This window comes from Athene noctua, chromosome 7, assembly GCF_965140245.1.
Source record: "Athene noctua chromosome 7, bAthNoc1.hap1.1, whole genome shotgun sequence".
In the NCBI taxonomy this organism is placed as follows: domain Eukaryota; kingdom Metazoa; phylum Chordata; class Aves; order Strigiformes; family Strigidae; genus Athene; species Athene noctua.
Genome location: NC_134043.1, coordinates 32,103,891 through 32,125,437, shown reverse-complemented (window position 1 = coordinate 32,125,437; position 21,547 = coordinate 32,103,891). Strand labels below are relative to the sequence as shown.

Sequence of the window (21,547 nt, the reverse complement as noted above, 5' to 3'; positions counted from 1 at the left end):
CATGAACCCTCCATGCTTCTCAAGGCATGATGCTGGGTAAAGGGAGGGGGGAGTTGTAGGAAGAGTCTGTGCTCCAACTGTGCAGGTCTGTGACTACTGCGGGGTGAACTGAAACAGGGATGGAAAGCTTAAGAGATGCAATTTGCAGCTGGTGGAGGTACTCAGCAAAAAGATTTGTCTCCAGGACCTGTGAGTAGGAGTGGGTGTCTTTGAAGCAAAGAGCTTCTTGTCGCTGTGCCTCTTTCATATGGTACAGTTGTCTCCCTAGGCCTGAACTTGAAGCCAGATCACAGTACCTACTGCATTCATATTAATTGAACAGCCTGGCCTGGCCTGTTTTTTCCTGAGCTCTGTTGTTCTGGGCAGTGGGCCTGAAGCTGTGAGAAGAGAAAAAACAATGTTGTTTTTATCTTTTTATTTTTTTAACATAGTGTTTGAAAAAAAATTTATGTTGTTAGGATTTCACTGCACTGGGAAATAAAAATATAGAAATTTGAGAAAGGGCTCTGTTACCTCACAGATTTCCACAGAGAAAGGCTTGTTTTCTTACTAGATGTGATGTCAAGATTGAAGGAGGGAAACCCCAGTGCTGCTATGCCAAGGAGGAGTAATCCTTTAAGAGAGCCCTCACAGGGAAGAGTCACTGCTAAATCTAATTTAAAGGAAAAGGAGCAGATTTCTTCTGAACCTTAAAATTCCCACTGTGAGTTTCTATCTCTAACAGGTTGTTAAACAGAAATATCCTTCTATATTACTACACCCATGCTGCTGCATAATGCTTCCCTCTACTAAAGTGCTTCAAAGCAGTTTATAGAGAAGAGCAGAGGCTTCCTGTGTTTTATAGATAAGGAGATGAAAAAAGAAAGCAGTCACTTGTCTGAAACTCCCTGTTGATAATATTGGCAGAGTCAGGCCTAGAAGTGGAACTCCCAAGGCTTAGTCAGCTGTGCCTGTCTTAAAGCCAGCAGGACTGTCTTAAGGAGGAGGTCCAAAGTCTGTAATCTTTCTGTATGTCTGTCTTCGTGGTTTAAATTTTCACTCCTCTGTTATTCAGGGGATATCTAGGCAGCAGCTCACCATAACTAATGTGGAAATGCTCTTCATTACAGGTCATGGCTATTGGACGCACTTTCGAAGAGAGCTTCCAAAAGGCCCTGAGAATGTGCCACCCATCTGTAGATGGCTTCACTTCACATCTGCCCATGAATAAAGCCTGGCCAGCCATCGTAGATCTCCAGAAAGAACTCTCTGAGCCATCCAGCATTCGGATATACGCAATAGCCAAGGTAACAAAAGGTAGAAAGTCCTTGAACTACATTCCTTGAATTACAGCTACCAGATTGGAACAGCTGAGGTGAACAGATTCTTCACCCCCTTGCTTCCCTGTGTGAAGCACGCTGGGACCACCTTGCATAGGATTCTTGCTGTTGAAGCACAGATATTCTCTATTGCATGTAGTTTCCTCTGCAGAATATAATAGCTGGGTGGGTATATGACTTTAATTTTTCCTGCTGACATCTGTATTTTCCTGCATCTTCTGTGTTCAGATAATGCGTTTGCCTTTTGGTACAATCTTAGCCAATGCTTGTTGCATTCAGCAGCAGGTGCATTCCTGTGTCCTGACACTGCAGTTTGTAGCTGAGTGTTGGTGAAGACCTGGATCACTTTCCTTTGATTGTTCCTGTAGTATAATTGTTTGCTAAATATTGGCTAATGTTCAGTCAAAGTTGGCCAGTTTTGCAGATTACCATTAATTTATAGAGAGGGAGGAAGGAAGAAAATTAAAATCCTTTTGAGGACTGAAACAAAGGATGGTAAAGAATGGCAAGCTGCAGTCTGTGAGAGAGCACTGTCTTTTTGCAGTTGCTGCATTGGTATGGGCTTGAAACTAAAAAAACCCCAAAACTCTGTGTTAAATTTAGCATACAGGAAATCCCCTGTTCTTTGAAATAGGCTCAACTTCCCCTAGCATTCTTTTAACCCCTCTTCTGTCACACTGGGCAAATCACTTCATCTTTCAAGGTGTCTGGGTAAGGTGAGATTTTATTGTAAGGGGACCTAGTGTGGGAAATAATTTCTTCCTTCAGCCCCAGAGTGTTTTCCTGTGCGTATCACATGGTAAATGTGGGGTTAGTTACTTTACAAGGTAGGTGCAATTTCACACTTTGGTTTTGCTGCAGCTAATGTGTGCTGTTCATATCCTCTGTGAAGAGGAGACAGCTGTCTTTTATAGCTCATACTTACCTGTTGTGGGTTTCTTTTAAGATTGCAAGCCTTCCTTGCAGGGAATGACCAGGTACTATTTTTTGTGGCCCTGACTTTGTGTGGTGGAGTCTTTAAGTCCTTTGTGCTCATGCGTAGATACATCTCATTACATCCTCCACATGAGTGTGGGGAGCTGAGGTTGTGCCATATTTGTAAAAAGGTTTTCACATAGCTGTTCCTCTTATAAATGGCCTGAACAAAAAGCACAAGATGCTCTATAAATGTGTGGTTTGTCCGGCTGTTGACTCTCACTTTTCAAGCTGGGGAAATGTGTGTCTTCATAAGTGTAGAACATCCTTCAACAGCTGTGCTTGGTCTTTATTACAGCTTTCTCTTGTGACTCAGAGAAAAATCTTGCTTCTTGTCTCTGAGTGGCTCAGAGAGCTTTTAGGAAAGGTTAATCCTAGCCCCATGTTAACACAGGGGATCTGGGGAGATGAAGGTGAATTTGGGCCACAGTGAACACTCTGGGTGTTCCCAGCTGGTGGCATTTTCACTGGGAGCTGTCAAAAAAAGCAAGATCAAAGTCTTAATCCCTCCTTTTAAAGAGCTGCCTCTGTCTGACACAGTGCACTAATTCGTCCCCATTAATAACTGAGGCAAGCAATATCAGTAAGAGGTACTTCTGGCAGCTGGGGCCGCCTGCCTGGAAATCCCTTTCCAGCTTGCTGACATTTAAAAGCCAACAGTTAGTCCCCCTTAGCCATCAGCTTTGTCTGAAACAGGATGGCGCTTGGTTGTATGTCTTCTCCTCCCCCCAAGCCCCACTAGTCAACTTTCCAAGGCTTTTTTACTTTTTCTCTCTCCTTTGTCTGTTGGATGATGAAAACAGTAACTGTTCAGGTGAAAGGGAAGGGAGTCCAGCTGCCATTCAGAGCTATTGCTGTTATAACAGTACTCTCTGTTGTAATGTAAAAGAAGGCACTAGGAGAAAGGCTGAAATAGATGAGATTTGTTCCTTGGCCAGAGTGGCCAAGTGCTACAAGGATGTAATAACAGCCTGATGAGCAGGGCTGCTCAGGTTGTATCAGATCTTTTCTGGGCCCTCTTTGGATTTGTATACAAGTGGCCTCAGAAGACTTATGCTGTGGATTTGATCCATGCTCTATTTCACACCAGGGCCCTGGTCTCCTGGTTGTCCACACTATGGATGTGTTAGTTTGCACTTGTGCTCTGTCCACAGGCAGCTAAATACTTCTTTTGGTGGGGAGCAGGGATGGGACCAAAGGAACAAGGGTCCCAGACCTAAAGACAGCACGGGCAGCTGAGCTGCCCTCGGCTGCTTAGCCTGGAGACCAGGCTTGCTCTCCAGCTCACAGCATGAAGGCAATCCTATAAAACCCTTGGCTTCCCAGCATGGGGCCAGTGTCTACTGGATGGGACACTCTTGAAGGTGAGCAGGGCTCTAAAGTCACGCTGTCCCGCTGTGCCTCCCTCCACCTTCTTCCACTGTGTGTTTAGGCTGTATTCCTTCATGTAGGTTGGAATAGAGTAAAGCCATCAGAGTGCTGTCCAGGGCCTCTGTTCAAATCTTACAGGGATTTTCTGCCAGGAAACCTGATTTGCCCCTGTCATGTGCTGATTTCAGAGCAAGAACTGTCTGCAAACTCATTCTTCTCTCCTAGTTTCCAGATTTATGCCACAGGGGTGAAGACGGTTTATTTTCTCTGCCCCTTCTCTAGTTAAGAAGGGGAAGGCATTTATGGTTTTTTTCAGTTTCCCTTGAAGATGCCTAGGACTCTTAAATAAAGTGTCCTAAGCAGTTTAAGTATATGTGAGCACGCTACCTGTGTGTGTATACATGGCTCAGGGACCACTGACGGAAGGTTGGAGATCCTCAAGACATCCAAGTCTGCATGTGTTTTGTGAAAATAGATGGACAGAAGAAAGACCTGCTCATGTCCCACTAATGTGGCCGTGTGACTTTACCCTCCAAGCGCTAAGGAGTCAGGATGGGAGGGACCCTTACCAGTTGCCTCATACCAGTATTATACCCAGAAATGTGTGAGAAGCCCAGCCTTGTTATTGCCAGTGCTCAGGGACGACTGTTATGGGCCACAGGCTTCTCTCTGCAGGCATTTGGAAGAGCAGTCAGTGGCTGTTGGGTGCCCAAGCACTAGCTGAAAGTTCCATGTGTAACAGACTGGTTACTCTAAAGGAACAAAATGGTCATTAGAAATTTTCTCTGCTGCTTGTGAGCAAGCAGGCTATTCAAGTCAGCAGCTTATTACTTCTCAGGACAAGAGAAAAATTGTGAGGGAGACCCAGGGAAGCTTCCTGGAAATCCATTAGAAAAGATAGAAGGCAGTGTCAGTATTTTGCAGTGCTTGATGAGAGCTGTTACCCCTCCCTTGTCTGTTTGGGTGGTACCTTCTCAGAGCACAGGAGTGAAGTGACTTGTACATTTCTCCCAGCTGGTGTAAAGTCTCCACATCACAGTGCTGAAGCGTGTGGTGACGGTACAACGTTGTGTCCACAGCTTCGTTGCTTGGAAGAATAATGCCGGTGTGCAGTGGGCCAGACTCATTCCTGGATTAATGTTGGAGTTTCCTTCAGTGGCATTGCTCTGGCTTTGTTCCAGGGATGCTGACCTGCAAGAAAACAATTAAGCATGGTAACAAATTAATGAGCCTGATTACTTCAGCTCAGCAAAGATACTGTGTTGGTATTAGCATTATGGTTGATTATAGTTGGCTTACCAGGAGAGTTGTAACTGTGTATACCACTGGTGAGACTCAAGAAATACCAGTGACAGAAGATACAACTGCAATGTATCAAGATACAACTGCACCCCAGTACAATCATATTGCGAGGTGATCTAGCATATTCCTCTGAGTTTGTTTCTTTTTCTATAAATACTGCAGTGTTCTGTAAAACATTATCATTTGAATAATAACTCTGGGGGGTTCCTTTTTACCCTATGGTAGCAAATAGTTTGATAATAATAAAATAGTTAGATAATAATGCAGAGGAATTTGAATGATCTTGACATTAACTTAAGATACAGAGAGAGAAGCCTGAGTTATGCTGTAGCTGCAGTGTGTCACCTAGGACTGGACTTTCCCTTGCTCCAGGGGTATTTCAAAGCCCTGTGTTTTGATTCAGCCTTGTATTTCAAGGGTAAATCAAGATTTATGCCCCAAACCAAAATAAGTTCTTCCACAGCTGAGAAGCCAGATCTTGCTGTTTAACATTTGCAGCTAGTAGGTTGGCAGTGGGTCTGAGATTTAGGCAACGTGAGTGCTAAGGGGTGTAGGTGGAGGAGTTGGCACTGCAGACTGAATATGCCTTGCTGTAGGTAGTTGAGGCATATACTCAGTGGCTGCCAAGCCTTGTTGCCATCAGTTTAAGTTTGGCTGCTGGCTTTGTGGAAAGCAAATTATCTCTCTTGGTCAAATAAAAGCCAGCTTTTGGTACCACAGCCTGTGCAGAAGTGACTGGTGCCTCCCTACACTGCTTGAAGAGCATGTTTTCCATTGCTGAGGGAGACAGATCCTGGGGTAGATGAAACTTTGATTTGTCCAGCTCAGTCTACAGTACTTTTTATATCTTTATGCTATATAGTTGCTGCTACCTATTTGCAAACTAAATCTGTATTTGCTAAACATGTATTAAAGGGGCTGTTTGGCATTGTCTTATTTTTGGCAGGCCTTGGATAATGAAGTCCCTGTGGATGTCATTCACAAACTCACAGCCATTGACAAATGGTTCCTGTATAAGATGCGCAGCATTGGGAACATGGAGAAGATCCTGAGGGAAGTGAACAGGTAAGAAAAAAACAACAGCCCTGTCCTAGGACACACCAGTCCTTCTGGGGATCCTTCTGCTGGGAAATCTGTGGTAAGCCTTGAGCACAGATGTAATCAATGCCGAGAAGTTTATTTCAGTGCTTGGATTAAGCAATGTTGTCTTAAAACACAGTTCACTGTCTTACCCAGGCAGTACTCTGAGAACACTCTTTTTTGTAAAAGAACTTCTCTGAGTGCTTAGGCACCTTGGCTGTTCTTAGGGATTATGGAAGTTCCAGTTTCTTTTAGAAAATCCTCACTGAATTTTTGAGGCTGAGGCTGGGAATGTGGGTGGCCTGCAATGTGTAACAGCAGACTGCTCTCAGTGTACCTAGGATGGAATTAGCCTTCAAAACACAGGGCTTGTACTGACTTACTACACCTGAGGGTACATTTTTTTCCAGCCTGGCCAATTGATTTTTAAGCCTTTCTGCCTTGCTGTGATCATGCAGTGTGTTGCTTTTGTACTGCACTTTCAAACATCTATAATTCCAGACAAATTTAAATATAAATCTTCTTCTTTCTTCGAGAAAAATGACCATATAAAACTAAGCAGGAAAGATAGCAGTAAATTAAAGCGCTGGGCTGTATTTCAGTTCCAGCCTCTTGCTGACTTGAGCTTTCCCTTCGTGGTTTACGAGGTCGGGAGAACCTCCTTGCTGAGTTATTGGCTGTATGTTGGCCGGCTTTTCTGCTTCGGGTACCTGTTGTGTTGACCACGTTCACCACATGATGGCACTGGAAGCGCACCGTAGCCAGTACATCACGGAGATGCTAGTTAGTTCATTTGCTGTGATTTCGGTTTCTTTGACCAGCTGCACGGTTTTAATTGAGCAGCCCTTGCTCTCCCTTGCCCCCCGGAACAAGCTGGATCTGGAGCTAAACAAAAATAAATGTGGAGGGAGATGGTGAAGAGAAGGAACAGCTTGATTGTTTACAGAAGTCTGTTGTTGGGCTGCACAAGTTTTTGCCCTCTAACATCTGTGTCATGTTGCATTTGTCTCAAGTGCCTTATATATGTGCAGCTCCTGAGGAAGAAAAAAAAATGTATCCAGAATCAGTTTGATTTCCTCTCTGCCAGAGTGGCATGCTCTGGAATGATGCACTTGGGACCCCAGAGGTTGGCCCCATCCTCAGCTGGTATAAAGCCAGCATCACTCCACAGAGGCTGATTGTGCTGAACTGTCCTATATCACTGAGGTTGCTTTCCCTTTCTCTGCAGCGGGTGGCAGGTGATAATACTACTAGTAATGTGATCAGTAGCTGCTACCATCCCACATAGTTTTTCATCCTTCTGGTGACTCGGCAGCAGGCTGTATAGGCTACAGAAAGCCCTTTGACAGTATCCGACCTTGCCTTTGTATCATACACAACCCATGTTGTGTCCCTTCTAAATAGACCATGCAGTTCAACTCGGATTGCAGGTGGTATAAATTAACTTGATCTCATTCACTTATCAGTGCAGATTTTCAGTCCATTATCCTTAGTCAGACCTTCCCAAGGAAATTGTCTTACCTCACAACCTTCACTGGAGGGAGGGGATGGACTGTCCATCTGCATTATGTTGAAGGTGTGTTAGCACAAAGGCAAAAAGCCAGGGAAAAACACTTCTGACCTGAACTAAGAGACTAGTCCAGTGAGCCACATCAGGAAACACATCTCTGCAATAGCCGAGGGAAAGCTAATTATCGAGTGATGCAGATGAGACTTGGCACACATGTGCTCTTCCTGCAGCCAGCTGTTTCCAGTCCCTGGCATGCCTGGCATGAGTTTTACCTGTGCTACAGGATTATTTCCAATTGAAAAGAATGAGCTGTGGCACTGTCATTGCTTTAAGTCTTTCTGTTGTTGAAATACCGTTACCAGAACCAGAAGTAGTCACGCTGTCCCCAGGCACTGTTGCTGGTTACAAACTCACTCTCTGTTCAATTGAATTTGGCCCTTCCTTATTGTCTCAGGATTGGTTTGGGGGTTCTTTGTAGCAAGGTTTTGGATGCAGTTGGAGTAACATCTCTGCCAAGAGTCTTGATGTGTGCCCTGTAAAGACTGGTAACAAGGAGACGGTCCCTGGCAAGAGGAAATTTAGAGCTAGAACAAGAGGATGTATCAGACAGATGGGGAAGGGGTATCAGAGGCAGGTGGAGGCCTCTGTGAGCAGTTTAGCATGCAGCATTCACATACTGCGTGTTGTCTCGTGTAGTGATTCAGGGGTGAGCAAAAGGCCTGTGATTTATGCACAGAATCTGTTTCCATGTGTGAAAGGTTGTATGAAATAATGTTATTATATTATATGGGAGGAAAAACCTTTCTGACCTAATAATGTTTGTCTGTTCTCAGTGGTGTACAGGCAAGGCAAGCCATTTGCAGAGACAGTAGAGACTGGGAAGGGCACCCTCTGACCCGTTTATGTTTGTCCCAGCGAACTTCTTTCCAAAGATTTGACCTGATGCTGGTGAAACTGTATAGCTTTTGTCATGAGGCAGCAATGTTTCCATTTGACTCTGCCTCTGGGCACTCTAAGATGGAGAAAGAGTTGTTTCAGGTGTTGTAATTTGGCTGCAGGAAAGCAAATGGCCTGAGTTGAATTGGGAAAAGAAAGCCATTTTGAGAGCACTTGCAAGAATATCTGGTAATACCACACACACCAGACATGTGCCTCTGCTGCTTCTCCTGTGACCTACATGTTTTTCCTTTTAAGTGGACACTTACTTTGTGGGTTTTTTTGTTGTTTTTTGGCTGATTACCTTCATACCTTCAGTAATGTAATCTTAACTATAACCTTCTCCACCACACACATGCAGACACACAAACAAACCACATGTACATGCACACAAATGGAAGGAGCAAGCACCATCCCATGCTGTCAGTCTACGAACAGGTGATGGTGTATGGAGCAGTGGCAGTGCAATAGAATATGCTGTTATCAGGACATTCTTTCCCTAGATTTAGCCTTGCCTGTCCCTTGAGAGAAAACGGAGGGGAAGGGCCCTGGAGTGACCCCACTGGCTGTTCATCACACTGACAGCTCGTGAAGGAGACGGAAATTTGAACAGACCATGTCTAGCTGTCTGAGGCAGTGAGGAGCAAGATGTGACTTTAAGGCTGGCGTTATGGACCCAGTCCAGAGCTAATCAGATTTGCAGTGTCATCCAGTAGCACCATCATTCCCAAGAATACAGCTGAAGCCCAGACATGGAAGTAATATCTGGGGCATGTTTGACTCAAGACACTGGTAGCCTGTGCGCAAGGGAAAGCCTCTTTTGGAATTAGCATCTGTTCTTTGATCATGTGCAGTGAGGATTTGTTTGCATGTGGCCATGGTTATTTTTATCTGTTCCTAATATTGTGATCCCTGAGAACAGTGGTTGTATGCAAGGAGAATGTATGACGAATACCATTAAATATAGGTAAAGAGGTAGGCAGCTATGGCGAAATCATCACTTATGCCCAAGTGAAGGGGGGACAGAAACCTTGTTGAAAATCAGTAGGACTTGTGCCATCTCTGTAGCAGTTGAACCTGCAATTGATTGTATTTGCCATTATTTGCGAGCTCACAGGGATGGGTGAAAAGGAGAGATAATGAGGTCAAGTTCACTGCTGGGGAAAATCTCAATAAGACCTGAGGAAGATTGGGCCTTCTTGCAACAGGCGGAAGTAAGTGTGAGTAGATTGCTGTCCTGGTTCAGCTAGGATGGGGTTAAGTTTCCCCAGCAGAGAGGGAGAAGGGATCTCCAGCTGGGTTATTCATACCATGCTGAGGTCAGGTCCAGGCGGGAGCGTGGGAACTTTTTCCTTTGTGGCTTTGGTGGCCGGCAGCACACGGCGGGCTGTCTGTAACCACTGCAGTATTTCTCTGTATATCTTTTGTCTTGTTCACTGTTATTACTGTTTATTGTTATTATCATTGCTACTGTTGTTGTTCAGATTGTTTATTACACTCTTGTATTAAATTTATTCTTATTTTAACCCGGGGTTTGTGCCCTACTTGTGTCTGAGGGTGGGGAAGGGACAACGGCAACGTGGTCTCTGGTCCCGGCAGGGCTTAAACCAACACAATTGCCCAAAGAGGAACATTTCAATATTGATAAAAGGCTGCAAAGTAGAATTCAAGTGAGAAAAGAAGAGCATGATAAACCCCTGTTTTGCCACTGAGGAGCAAAGCATAGAGATCTTAAGCTTGACCAAAGTCTCAAACACAGTCTGACAGAGCAGTGAACTGAACTGTCTTCTTAAATCTCAACTCTTCCAGTTGACTGTAATGAAAACAGCAGATCTTCCTTTTGGTGGATACCAAACTAACCAGCCTACTAGCAGTGGGAAATGATGGCACCAATCTGTTCTGATAACTTTATACTTTGGAGCTTTGTTTTGGAGGAGAATGTGTCTTTACTCTGTGGGCATTGAGTGAAAACCCCTCCTGGCCTGGGGTTTGTTTGAAAGGGGTAAGTGCAGTCCTGAGTATTGCCCTTGTCGTTCCTAAAGAGACACAGGTTAATAGAGGGAAAAGCAAAAAAAATTGGGACCCACTTCAGCCCAGCATTTGTAGCCAGGTGCTTTGCTCAGTGGCCCATGGAAGAGGTTGTTTCTTGCGAATTCCTTTTCAAAGGCCATGTCCTTGGGTCTGTGAAAGCTGTGCTTTGAAAGCTGCTTGCTGAAAGCATGACTTGATTTCAAAACATGACTCTGGTGGAGTAGCCACAGAAATAGAGGTGCTGAAATTAAAGCCCGTCTCCAGCAGGTGACCTGGGAAACGATGCAGGAAGGAAAGTTCAGACAGGCCATCAATAACCTGTGCACTTCCACAGTTGTTGTTGCACACCTGCTCTTCTTAGAAGCAGTGTTTCTGCTGATTTGCATGCTCCTGGGACAGGTCAGAGAGTGTAAGTTGGATCTTGTGTGGGTATAAAGCAGAGCGGGTCCAGTGATGCTGAATGAGGCTGCCCTGATTTCTACTGTTTGAGGAGCTGTCACTGACTTATTTGTCATAGTCACTTTTAACTAACTGGGAAGATCACTTCTGTCATCTTTGTGAACTGTGGGGCAGGGGAAGACTCAGGAACAAGTTAGGAACTCAGTACATGAGGAGAATATAATATAAGCAGGTATTCAGCACTGTTTGTGCTTTGTGTTGACCTGACATGTTACTTTCTATTTGTCTTATAGAGCCATTTGTAATAATTTCTTTGTATTTTCTTTGAAAGATCTGTGCGTTTTTAAAAATCTAATGTGCTTTTTTTTTTTTTTTTTTCCTTGATACAGGGCTTATATAAGCATTGCCCTTTAAAAGCCATTAGGGAATGTCTGGTATGTACATTCTGGTATGTACAGTACCAGAAGCAGGGGAGTCCATACCATGGCATCCCAGCAAACACCTCAAAGCTGTATTTTACCAGGGGTAGAAAACAGGCTTTGATGAAGCATCTATGACCCATTTCTTGGCTGTGTTTTGGTGTGAGCTGCTGCTTCGGCACATCACTTAATCCTAGGTGTGAGTCAGTTAGGTCTTAGGACACAGTGTGAAGTTCATGTTACTTAAATCAAGGTGTTTACAATGAGATTTATTAGCCCAGGGCCCTGAATGTTAAAGATGCAGAGCGCTGGAGTGATAGTTGTTCAGTGAGCAAGATTTGTTGGTTTACAGCTCCTGTTTCCCTGAACACTCCTTTGACATCTTTTTGTCAGTCATCTCATGAGTTTCTTAGGAGGGGAAAAAATGGTAACAATCTGTCTCCTTGAGAAGAGAAGCAGGGAGAGAATTTATACACTGATCTCATTATTTTAATTGTAGCGTGTTCAAAATCTTGTAAAACATCAGGAGCAATCAAGAAAGCCACTAGGAGCCTTGAAGCAGAGCAGGACAATGAGGAAAAGAGGAAGAATATGTCTTTGTACATAATCCAGCCTGAAATCAAGTAGGCTTTTTAAACCCTCTAGGTCTGTGAGTACTGAGAAAGGAAGAGCTCTCTCAGGACTAGGTTTTAGGCATTTTGGTTCTAGCACTTCTTGCTGTCGGTCTACTTTGCTTGGCATAGCAGAACTGTAGTCTGAGTTTAAATCCACCCCCTCCAGATTTAGAAGGAACTGAATTCAAGATTGGTGGGCTGAGCCAGAGTGTGCTCATCTTTTCAGCTCCTATGTTATGCCTAATATACATGAGTAGCTGCTGAGATAAACCAGGGGTGAGCCTGTGGGCTTACATGGCATCTGTTATCTGACGCAGTAGCTGTGTCCCAAATGTTGCCAGCTCAGGCTTTGGCCCTCAGTTCATAAAACATTCCTGATCCTTGTGATCAAGACCCATTAACATGTGCCTAAGTAATATACAGATGGGCATAAACTTGCCAACATACCTAAAATGAAGCAGAGTCTGATTTGGGAGACAAGGAAAAGAGTGCTTCTTCCCATATCAAGCTGGAGCTTTCTGCCGGTACGTTTATTTAGCATTGCTCCTAAACGGGTAGATCAGCCAGTCAAGTGGAAGAGAGGGCCACGTTGAAGCGAGCCAGCTCTCCTCATAATTGCAATGCTGCCAGTGTTCTTCCAGTCAGTTAATAGATTTCCCCAGGTCCTCTGTGCCAGGTGAAAATTTCCTCATTAAGAGGAATTTATTCCACTTCCTTTTATCATTTATTATTGAAGAAGTGAGCGGATGGAGTTCCAAAGACGACAGGGTGGAACTTTAAACAAAAAGCAACAACAAATCAACATTGGAGCTGAAACAGAGGCACAAGCAAGGTTCTGGGAAGACTTGTATTGTTTATAAGCTGCAAAATGTGCAGGGGACCTCAGCTTTCTGAGGAAGCGAACAGCCACAGAATGATTATGGCAGTGTGAAAAAGTCTAATCGTCTGATTTTGAAGCTCTAAAACTTCTGACTGTCATTTTGCAAGGGTGAATGTTAGGAAAAAGGAGCATTATAGGAGTCTGGCATCACAGCCACTTCATCTTCCCTTGTTTCAGAATTGATTATAAACCAGCAAGGGAGTTTAATCTTTGGAAGACTTTTTGCTCTGTGTTTGAAAAGTAGGTGATGATCCAGGGGAAAGCAGGAGGCAGTGAGGTAGGACTGGGTCATGTGTTTAGGTATAACAAGAACTAAGAATTTTTTTCTTCTTTTTTTAGTTTCTGGATTTCTGGTGAGCTCTTGGAAGGGTTATTTGCACTCAAGCATTCAAAGAGATCAGCCTGATTCCACTCTTGCTGGCTTTAGTGTCTCCAGCAAGTCTAAAGGGCTGTCTTTTAACAAAGGCAGTGGGAATGCTGGATCTTAAAAATCATGACCTCTTAACCTCTGCACATCTCAGTTTTACTATCTGTAAAATAAGCATCACCCTACCATACTGTTTGCATGTTTCTTTGTATTCTTTCCATGAAAGTTGAGATATAAATGCTAAAAATTACCCTTATTAGTAAATAGAAATTATCCAGGTATGAAGATGTGTGTCCAGTACGTGAAGAGACAGCCTGATTTCCGTACCAGCACTGAGGGTTTTGCAGCTCTCTGTTCCAGTTGTGGTGGAGCCGTTCTGCTGGCTTGCTCTGCCTGCCCCTTTTTCTGGTTGTGCCTCCAAATCCCTGGAGGCTGCCTCAGAGACTTTTGGCAGTTTCTCATTTCATGGCAGATTCTGTTTTCAAGTGTTTGGAAAGCAGCACTGCTGGCGGACATTTAACTCTCGCCATTTTTTTCTGTGACAATATTAAATGGCAAAACTGTTACATCCCCATGGCTGGGTTGTCAGTTTTAACCTTTCCTGTCTTGTGGTGAGCTGGACACATTTCCTCCATATTTAGGTGCCTCCATGGCAGTGAGAAATGAGAAAACCCTTCTTGTCTAGGTGCTGCTTGAATAGACGTTCTCACCACATGTTTCTTATTAGCCACATTGAATGCTGCATCTCTTATCTTTTCTTTATCATGCATTGGGAGTAACAGAGGAAAAAATACACAGTTTCATTACCCCTTTAAGTACTCAGTTTTTCTCTTGCACACTGGTTGTCCTGTACAAAACTGGTTACCCTTTTGCATGGATTAGTAAGTGTCCTAACCTAATTTAAGCTGCTAGCTCAAGGCAAATGAATCATGTCACCAAATAATCACCGCTTCTCTTCTACCCACCCTGCTGGGGGGGGGGTGACGATGAATGATATTGTTATAATGAGATACAAAAACCTGAATTGAAACAAGCTTCAAATGAAGGCAATTTTCTTTCTCTGTCAGTAATCAAATGACAGCCAACTATGTGTGTTACTGAGGCAGAAGAGAGGAGAGCGAGGGAGTAAACTGCACTGAAACAGGCTCATTTTCTTGGGGTCATCAGGTCTGCTCACTTGTACTTAGGGAATGCTGAATCTAGGAGAGAAATCTAAGGTGGCTGCGTTCTTCTTAATAGCCAGTGATAGCTTTCATCTGTTTTGCCAGAGAACTGGCAGATTTTGCTTGCTGTGTTTCCTCCTGTAAAAAATCCATCCATGCCTTGAGTTCTGGTGTTCACGGTTTATGCAGGAAGTCCTGCCTCTGAGCTGAGATCAGAAAGTAGAAAGGGCTGAGGAGAAGCAGAGGAGTTTTGTGGTGGAGGCGTTAGTGCATGGGAACTGCAGGCTTTAATGTGCTGCGGTGCTGCAAGTGGGTCTTATTTTGGGAAGTCTTTCTGCACCCAGAACTAAATCTAGAACCTGGGAAATTCAACCTGCTGGATTAGGCAAGACTGCTTCCTTCTGACACTAGCAAAGAGCAGGATCTGCTGGAGTAAGAAGAGTGATGTGGTTGTAGGGTTGTGGAGAAGATTGAGGGTGCAGGTTGTGCTCCTGCCTGGAGTCCCCTGAGGGCAGAGCAGGCTGGTTAGTGCTGGGCTGTGACATGGTGCAGAGGATAGCAGTTACAGATAGAGGAAAGATAGAGGTAGATAGAGGAAAACCCATCTACCCAGGGATCTGAACGCAAAAGTTTCTAGTCCCCAATTCTGCTCTCAGAACAGCTGGTTTGACGCTTCTGTGACTCTCACCTGTTTTACGCTAGCCTGACTTCACTGAGGGCAGCAGAGCTGCTCCATGCCTAAGCCAGAGTGGAAAATCCAGTCCAATGACTCTTTCATGCTTCAGCTTCCTGACACATTCCAATAAAGCGGCCTTACCCCTCTCCTCCCACTCAAATAACATAATGCTATTTATTTAAAAATACCATCAAGCAAAGGACATAATTCAAAAGCTCTGATTTAGGAAAATTGCTTGTTTGTTAATCATTTCCTTTTTCCTGATTCAGAGCTTGCTTGCTCATAAAATATTGATTTATTGGGCAGGCAAGGATGCTTTTGGCAATGAAGATGAAAAGCAGAAGTGCTGATAAAAATACATAGGCTTTTTTATGTTTTTGCAAAAGCTAAGCTTAGAAAAGGTAGCTTAGAAACAGAGACAGGCAGAAACTATAAGGGCTATAGGTGGAGTCAAAACAAAGTGGAACAAAGATAGTGTGGGAGAGAAAAAAGTGGAGGGAATAAAGGGGCAATGGAGAAGATGAAAAAATCAAAAGCAAAATGGGCAAGAAACTGTTGAGCTGCAGAAATGGCTGGGAAAAGAAATGCATTTGAAATAAACAGCAAAAACTGGGACTCCTGAAAAGCAAAACCAGAACAAGAACATACGGAAATACTGAGAAACCCTGATTGCAAGTATGAAATCAAAAAAGGTGCTCCTGCTTTACCCTGTCTATTCCCCTCTCCCTGTTTTCATACTGCAAGAAGCAGCACAAATGATATGGCAAAAAGTGTACTTGAGACTGTCAGAAGGAAAAACCTGCCTTGTGTGTGAGCCTCTGCAGGTCATTTCTACTATGTATCTCTGAAATCAGATGCTTTTTCAAAAGACTGGCCATTTCTAAAGGTAGACAGAGCATCCTCAACAACTGAAAGTAGGACTTATTTGGGACAATTGTAGCGTTTTGAGGCAAGTTGTCCCCTAGCTCAGCAGGGTCAGGGGACAGTTATACCTCTGAATGGCTCATTCTAGATCTTCAGGAATTTCATGCCTTGTGTGAAATGGGCAGCTGCATCAAGAGGCAGGAGATGTGAGTACATACATAATTATTGATCCAGCCTAGTCTGGTGAGGCCTATATTTTAAAATTTATACTGGGAGGAGGAATGTAAGGGAGAGACTGAGTTAAAGTTTGAACGTGGAGATGTGGGGATACTGAATCCAAGAAAGGAATCACTGCTGATCCTCTATGGAGGCTGTAACGGTAAATAACAATACAGTTGTGAATACAGTGACCTTTTACTAGCCTGGTGGAGAATGCTGCCTGGGAGATGATGGACATCATCATGAGTCACTCATATCTGCCTCAAAAATGCAAGAAAAGAAAGTGTTTTACTTCCTAGCATCAGTAGTCTGCCTGTAGACTTTACCTTATAGGAGTTTTTGGGGGGCATCGTGTGCAAAAAAGATCTATGTATGAGGATTGTATAGCTTAGCTGGGTCTTCTTCCTTTTCTTGCCTTTAGGTGCATCATCCCATAGCAAGCCTATGCAGTATGGAAGACATAAGCACTCATGTATCTTCTAAGTATTGCTGTAAAGCCTCATGCAGAGGTGTTCTTATTTTTTAATCCCAGTGAAACTGTTCCAGAAGAGATACTGAGAAGAGCCAAACAGATGGGGTTCTCGGACAAACAGATTGGGAAATGCCTGAGGCTGACTGAAGTCCAGTGCCGTCAGCTGAGACTGAGGAAGAATATAGTGCCCTGGGTGAAACAGGTACGTGAGAAACATCACTGTTTGTGGTGGGGTCTTCCAAGAGTGCAAGGAGCTAGAGACCTCCATGTCCTTAGAAACAGCCGAGGTAAACAAAGTGGAATCCCTGTCTCTGTTAACATTGATGGAGTTTTGACATTGACATTAGGGGATAACAAATTTTACCCATGTAACAGCTACATGGGTAAAATGTCTGCACTGCAGACATCAATGTAATGACATGAACATCCCCAGAGAGAGACTCAGGATATTCTTCTTCATATTCTGTGGGGGGCAGGGCAAAACACAACTATCTGGTTTCAGGAAGAGGCTAAGAATGCTGGCCCACCATGGTGTGACCATGAAAAGTGTAATATGTCTTTTCTCTTTGTAGTAACTTTTTACAGGGTAATACTTTATTTGAAGTGTGCTATTGTTATGGGTTCATTTGCTATTCATTGTGATAGCACGAGTGTAATGAGCTCATCTAGTATTCATGGCAGTGTCACAGTGCTTTGCTAGGTGTTCTGATGCTGCATTTAAGGTATGTTGGTATTAAACTGCCACCAGCTGTTCTTCTGTCCTTAAAGGGGAAAAAAAAACCCAGCCCAAACTACTGAATGTGTCTGAAAGAGCCCATCTGTATCCTCAGGCCCAATTCCAGGTGCCAAATCTCCTTCTGTTCCCCAGCTGCCGTTTTCCTTCTATGTCCTCACCTGGCCCACAGAAACGTGCCTGGTCTTGCACTGCGTTCTTTCAGCTGCATATGGCACTGCAGTGCTGGATTGATTTGTGTGCCAAGGTATCCTTAATAAGGTCATTCTACTTGTGCCTGCATTTGTGGCTTCAGAGCATATGTTTCTTCTTGAGCCATGAAGTACAAGTTGCAGCATTAGCAACAGTAATGAGCAACAGACACTTACATAGTGCTAATGACGTAAGGTCACATTCTTCATTATTCACAAGGATTTGGGCAGCCAGTGGGGATTCCTGAAAATACTTGAAGACTGGACAGATTTTTAAATGGTATAGCATGTAAAAATTCATGTCAGGACTGCTTTAATATTGTTCCCTGTTCAGTATTCTGTGTAGAAATGTTTCAGCTGTTAATGCAGGGAACCTCAACAATCACCAAATCACCAGTGACCTAGATGGACTAGTTACTGTGTATAACATGCAATAAGTAGTTGACGCAAATAGTTTGTGAACAGCCTAGTAGGCAAATTATTCTTCCAGGCTCTCTGGTGACTAATTACATAAGAAATTGTTGAAAACTACATATAAGGGGTGTTTGAAAATCACTCTTGCTTTCTGTACCATTATAATTACCAAGGCACAAGTTATATTGTAACATAAATATGCAGTACTTGCACTGCTGGCAGCCTCTTGGCTTGATCTCAAAGTGATACTGTGTGCATGTTTGTATTCAGCATGGGAATAAGATAGGCTCAAGAGTACAGCATGAAGATCCCAGACAGTGCAACTAAGGAGGACAGGAAACCTGGAGGAATGGAGATCTGTGTGATTAATGCTGCCAAACTTAACTAGAGAATAAGGGCCTCAGCAAGAAGGGATGGATGGGAAAGGTTCCTGGGCTGTGAAGGTGTTTTACCAAAGAGGTACAGAACTAAACTGCATCTTAGAAAGAGATGGTAGACTCTCCCATTGACTGAACTGGCCAGGCATATGCTGCATGGCCAGCATATGACAGTTCAGATCACCTCCTTTTGAGGGAAGATGTAATGGGAAAATGATAAGACAGGAACAGGAGTAGAAAAGGAAAGAGGGAAAAGAAAAACCCCCAAACACCTGCAGATCTCGTGCTGGCCAAGTCACAATCCTTCTTCTTCTTTCCCGTACAGATTGACACACTGGCAGCAGAATACCCAGCAGTAACTAATTACCTCTACATCACGTACAACGGGCAGGTAGGCACATTTAGAAACAACAGTCTCATTGCTGTCTAGTTTGATCTCTTTCCCCTACGCTCTGTTATTTCTGGAGATCTTGCAGATGTCTCGGTCTCTGTAGCAATTATTTTGGATGGTGTTACATATAATCCCTTACAGCAGACCTGGAACTTTCTCTTGCTCAAATACTGATCCAGTGTATTTAGCGTTAATGCCCCTATGTTGTTATGATCCTGTCCTTTATCGCCTGTACTTGCATCCTCTGTGCACAGGTCAGGTGCTGGGAATGTAGAACTCATGTTTCACTCATCTCATCCTAGAATTTATTTTTGTGCGAAACTTAACAGCTGCTTAGGCTGCTTGAATAGCTAAATCAGAGGTGCTGCGACTCCATTGGTTTGAGTGCAGCACTGCTAATTCCGTTAGAGTTGCACTTGATTTACACGGCAGTAAATGAGATCAGACTTGAGCCCTGAAGGATCAGACTGCTGGGTATGGGCTGAGCACCAGAAGCTGTTTATTCTGAAAAGTATGGAGTTAGGTGCTGTGGAGTACAGATCCTAATGACTTTTCTCCATACCTTCTCAGGAACATGATGTAAAATTTGATGACTGTGGAGTGATGGTGTTGGGCTGTGGACCATATCACATAGGTAAATCTTTCTTACAACTCCTCTGTTCTCCTTACACCCTTGAGCCTTCTTTGGATATTCCTGTGGTTCATTTGTTCCTCTTCTCGTATGGCGGCAAAACCCTCCAGAGCACAGTGCACAGGACATCAATTCCTAACACAAGATTTGCCTTTTACACTTGCTTGGAGACTTCATTTCACGCCCTGGAAAAAACAGAATTTTATTACTTTTCACTTGTCACTTGGTTGTGATTTCCACAAAGTTTTAGGGAATTTTTTTAATCTTACTTTTTGAACATGTGAAGGTCTTGAAAACCTGATACCTTGTATAGAAGTTTGTTGCTCCTACGCCTATCTTATGTTTAGTGCCAGCTCATGACTATGTTGTTATATGCTGTGCATTTTACTACTGTAAGTATAGGTGACTCTGAAAATATTTTGATATCTTCATCTGCTTTTGTACAAGCAATTCTCTGTATGCTGGTTTTTCAGCCCACTCAGATGATTATGCAGCACAAGAGTTTCCTCATGGCTATGAGTATTGGGTAGACAGGCTGCTAAATTCTGTATATGATGACTTTCACTTTTTCTTTTCGTGGATCCTTCCAAATAGCTTGCAATTATTGACAAGAAAAAAATTGCTTGTTATTCAGAAATATTTTTGCTCTTTATCTCACAAGTAGCAGTGATGGTTTTTGAGAGCTAAAATTTAAAACTGCATTCATTTGTTTTGCTTGGATGTACAGGTCACATGTACATTCCTGTTGCTGTTTGTAGGATGTGTCTTTCTGAACTCAGTTTCTAGTATGAATGTTGAGATGAGTGAAATCAGGAGGAACACTCCATGATTATGCTTATTTTTGTGAACGCTTCTGTTAGTCAACATACTGTGTAGCATGGTTACAAAAAATGAACATAAAAACCATGGCAGTGTTGTTTAATAATTTGATTGAGTGTATGCGAATACATTTTGTGCTGTTCACCTTAAACTCCTAATTGCTTAGATTAGACATATAGGTCTGATCTTGGTATTACTTGTTCTGTAACTTTGATTAGATCAAGACAATCTTTGGAAGCGGTCGCAGCTAAATAAAGGCTGCTAAAGGAAACCATTCCTTGCACCTCTAAAAGATTTTTTTTCTAGGTGCAATAGCCAAGTTGATTTTTATTTTTTTTCATTTTATTATACTTTGAAGGCAGGTAAGCAGTATGCTTTTCCTCTATGCTTTCAGAATTGTAATCATAATTCAGTGGGATCAACTTAGTGTTCCCTGTGGATTTACATTTACAAAAGAGGAACAGGTCAGAAAGGGCTAAATGATTTGGATGGAAGTTAAATGTATGACATTACTTTTTTATTTTTAAAGCAGGATTCTTTTTTCTTTTGTGAAAACTAAGTTTTGGATTAAAACCCCCAACCTTATGAATTTTATTTTAAAGTATTTTGAAATATATTACAGGGAAATCTTGAATATGTTGACACTTTTGCAAAGAAGTAAAATTATTTGGGGGAAGTGTGAGGTCATTTAAAAAGTCATGCTGTACTCTGTATTTAAAAAGAAAATTATCCGAACTGAAGTATCTCTTTTTTAAGTGTTCTTGTTCTTGTTAACTAATATGCCACATAGAAGCATGATGTGAATCAGGACAGTTACACACTCTTGAACTTCAGAACTTGCTTGGACTCACCTTTCATGCACATATAAAGGCCTCTGGCTCACTGAGAGACTGAGCTACAGCGCGTGACCTGTGCTCTGCAGAGATATTGCTCAGATATTCAAGGTGATGCTTGCTCTTCACTTGTTGCCAGGAGGGTATCTCCTGTCCTAGGAGGGGGGTCGGTTTGTGTGGAAGTCCACTCTGAAAGCAGTATAAGTAAGCTGTTCGACCAACTGCGTGGACCAGCAGAATGCTCTGTAAATTTTAAGGTGTGCATGTAGATTTAACATGACTGAAGCCTGAAAACGAGTCCAAAAACATGCCTGTATTGATGTGGTAATTATCTTCTGAGGAGCAGTGTCTGATTATGTTACAATACTCATTACTAGTATTACTAATTTTTTGCTGTCTTCCATTTTCCCATTGTTTGGACATGACATGACCATTACTGGATATAGCTGAAATATAAGTGTTCAGCTGTTTTCCAGGTTGTATCTAAAGTCAGATGGGGACTCCAGATGACCACTGTGTCCCAAAGTTGAGGTTTTTTCCATGTATAAGAATACCTGAGTA

General features: G+C 43.0%; 1 protein-coding gene across 1 annotated transcript in view; it reads left to right on the top strand.

Annotated features, from left to right (window-relative positions):
- CPS1 (carbamoyl-phosphate synthase 1) overlaps positions 1 to 21,547 on the top strand; it is a 95,450-nt gene that overhangs the window by 41,700 nt on the left and 32,203 nt on the right. The window contains exons 20-24 of the mRNA XM_074910721.1: positions 1,110 to 1,286; positions 5,914 to 6,032; positions 16,658 to 16,799; positions 18,638 to 18,703; positions 19,274 to 19,337. Coding sequence (XP_074766822.1) covers positions 1,110 to 1,286; positions 5,914 to 6,032; positions 16,658 to 16,799; positions 18,638 to 18,703; positions 19,274 to 19,337 — 568 coding nt within the window. The remainder of the gene's footprint in view (positions 1 to 1,109; positions 1,287 to 5,913; positions 6,033 to 16,657; positions 16,800 to 18,637; positions 18,704 to 19,273; positions 19,338 to 21,547) is intronic.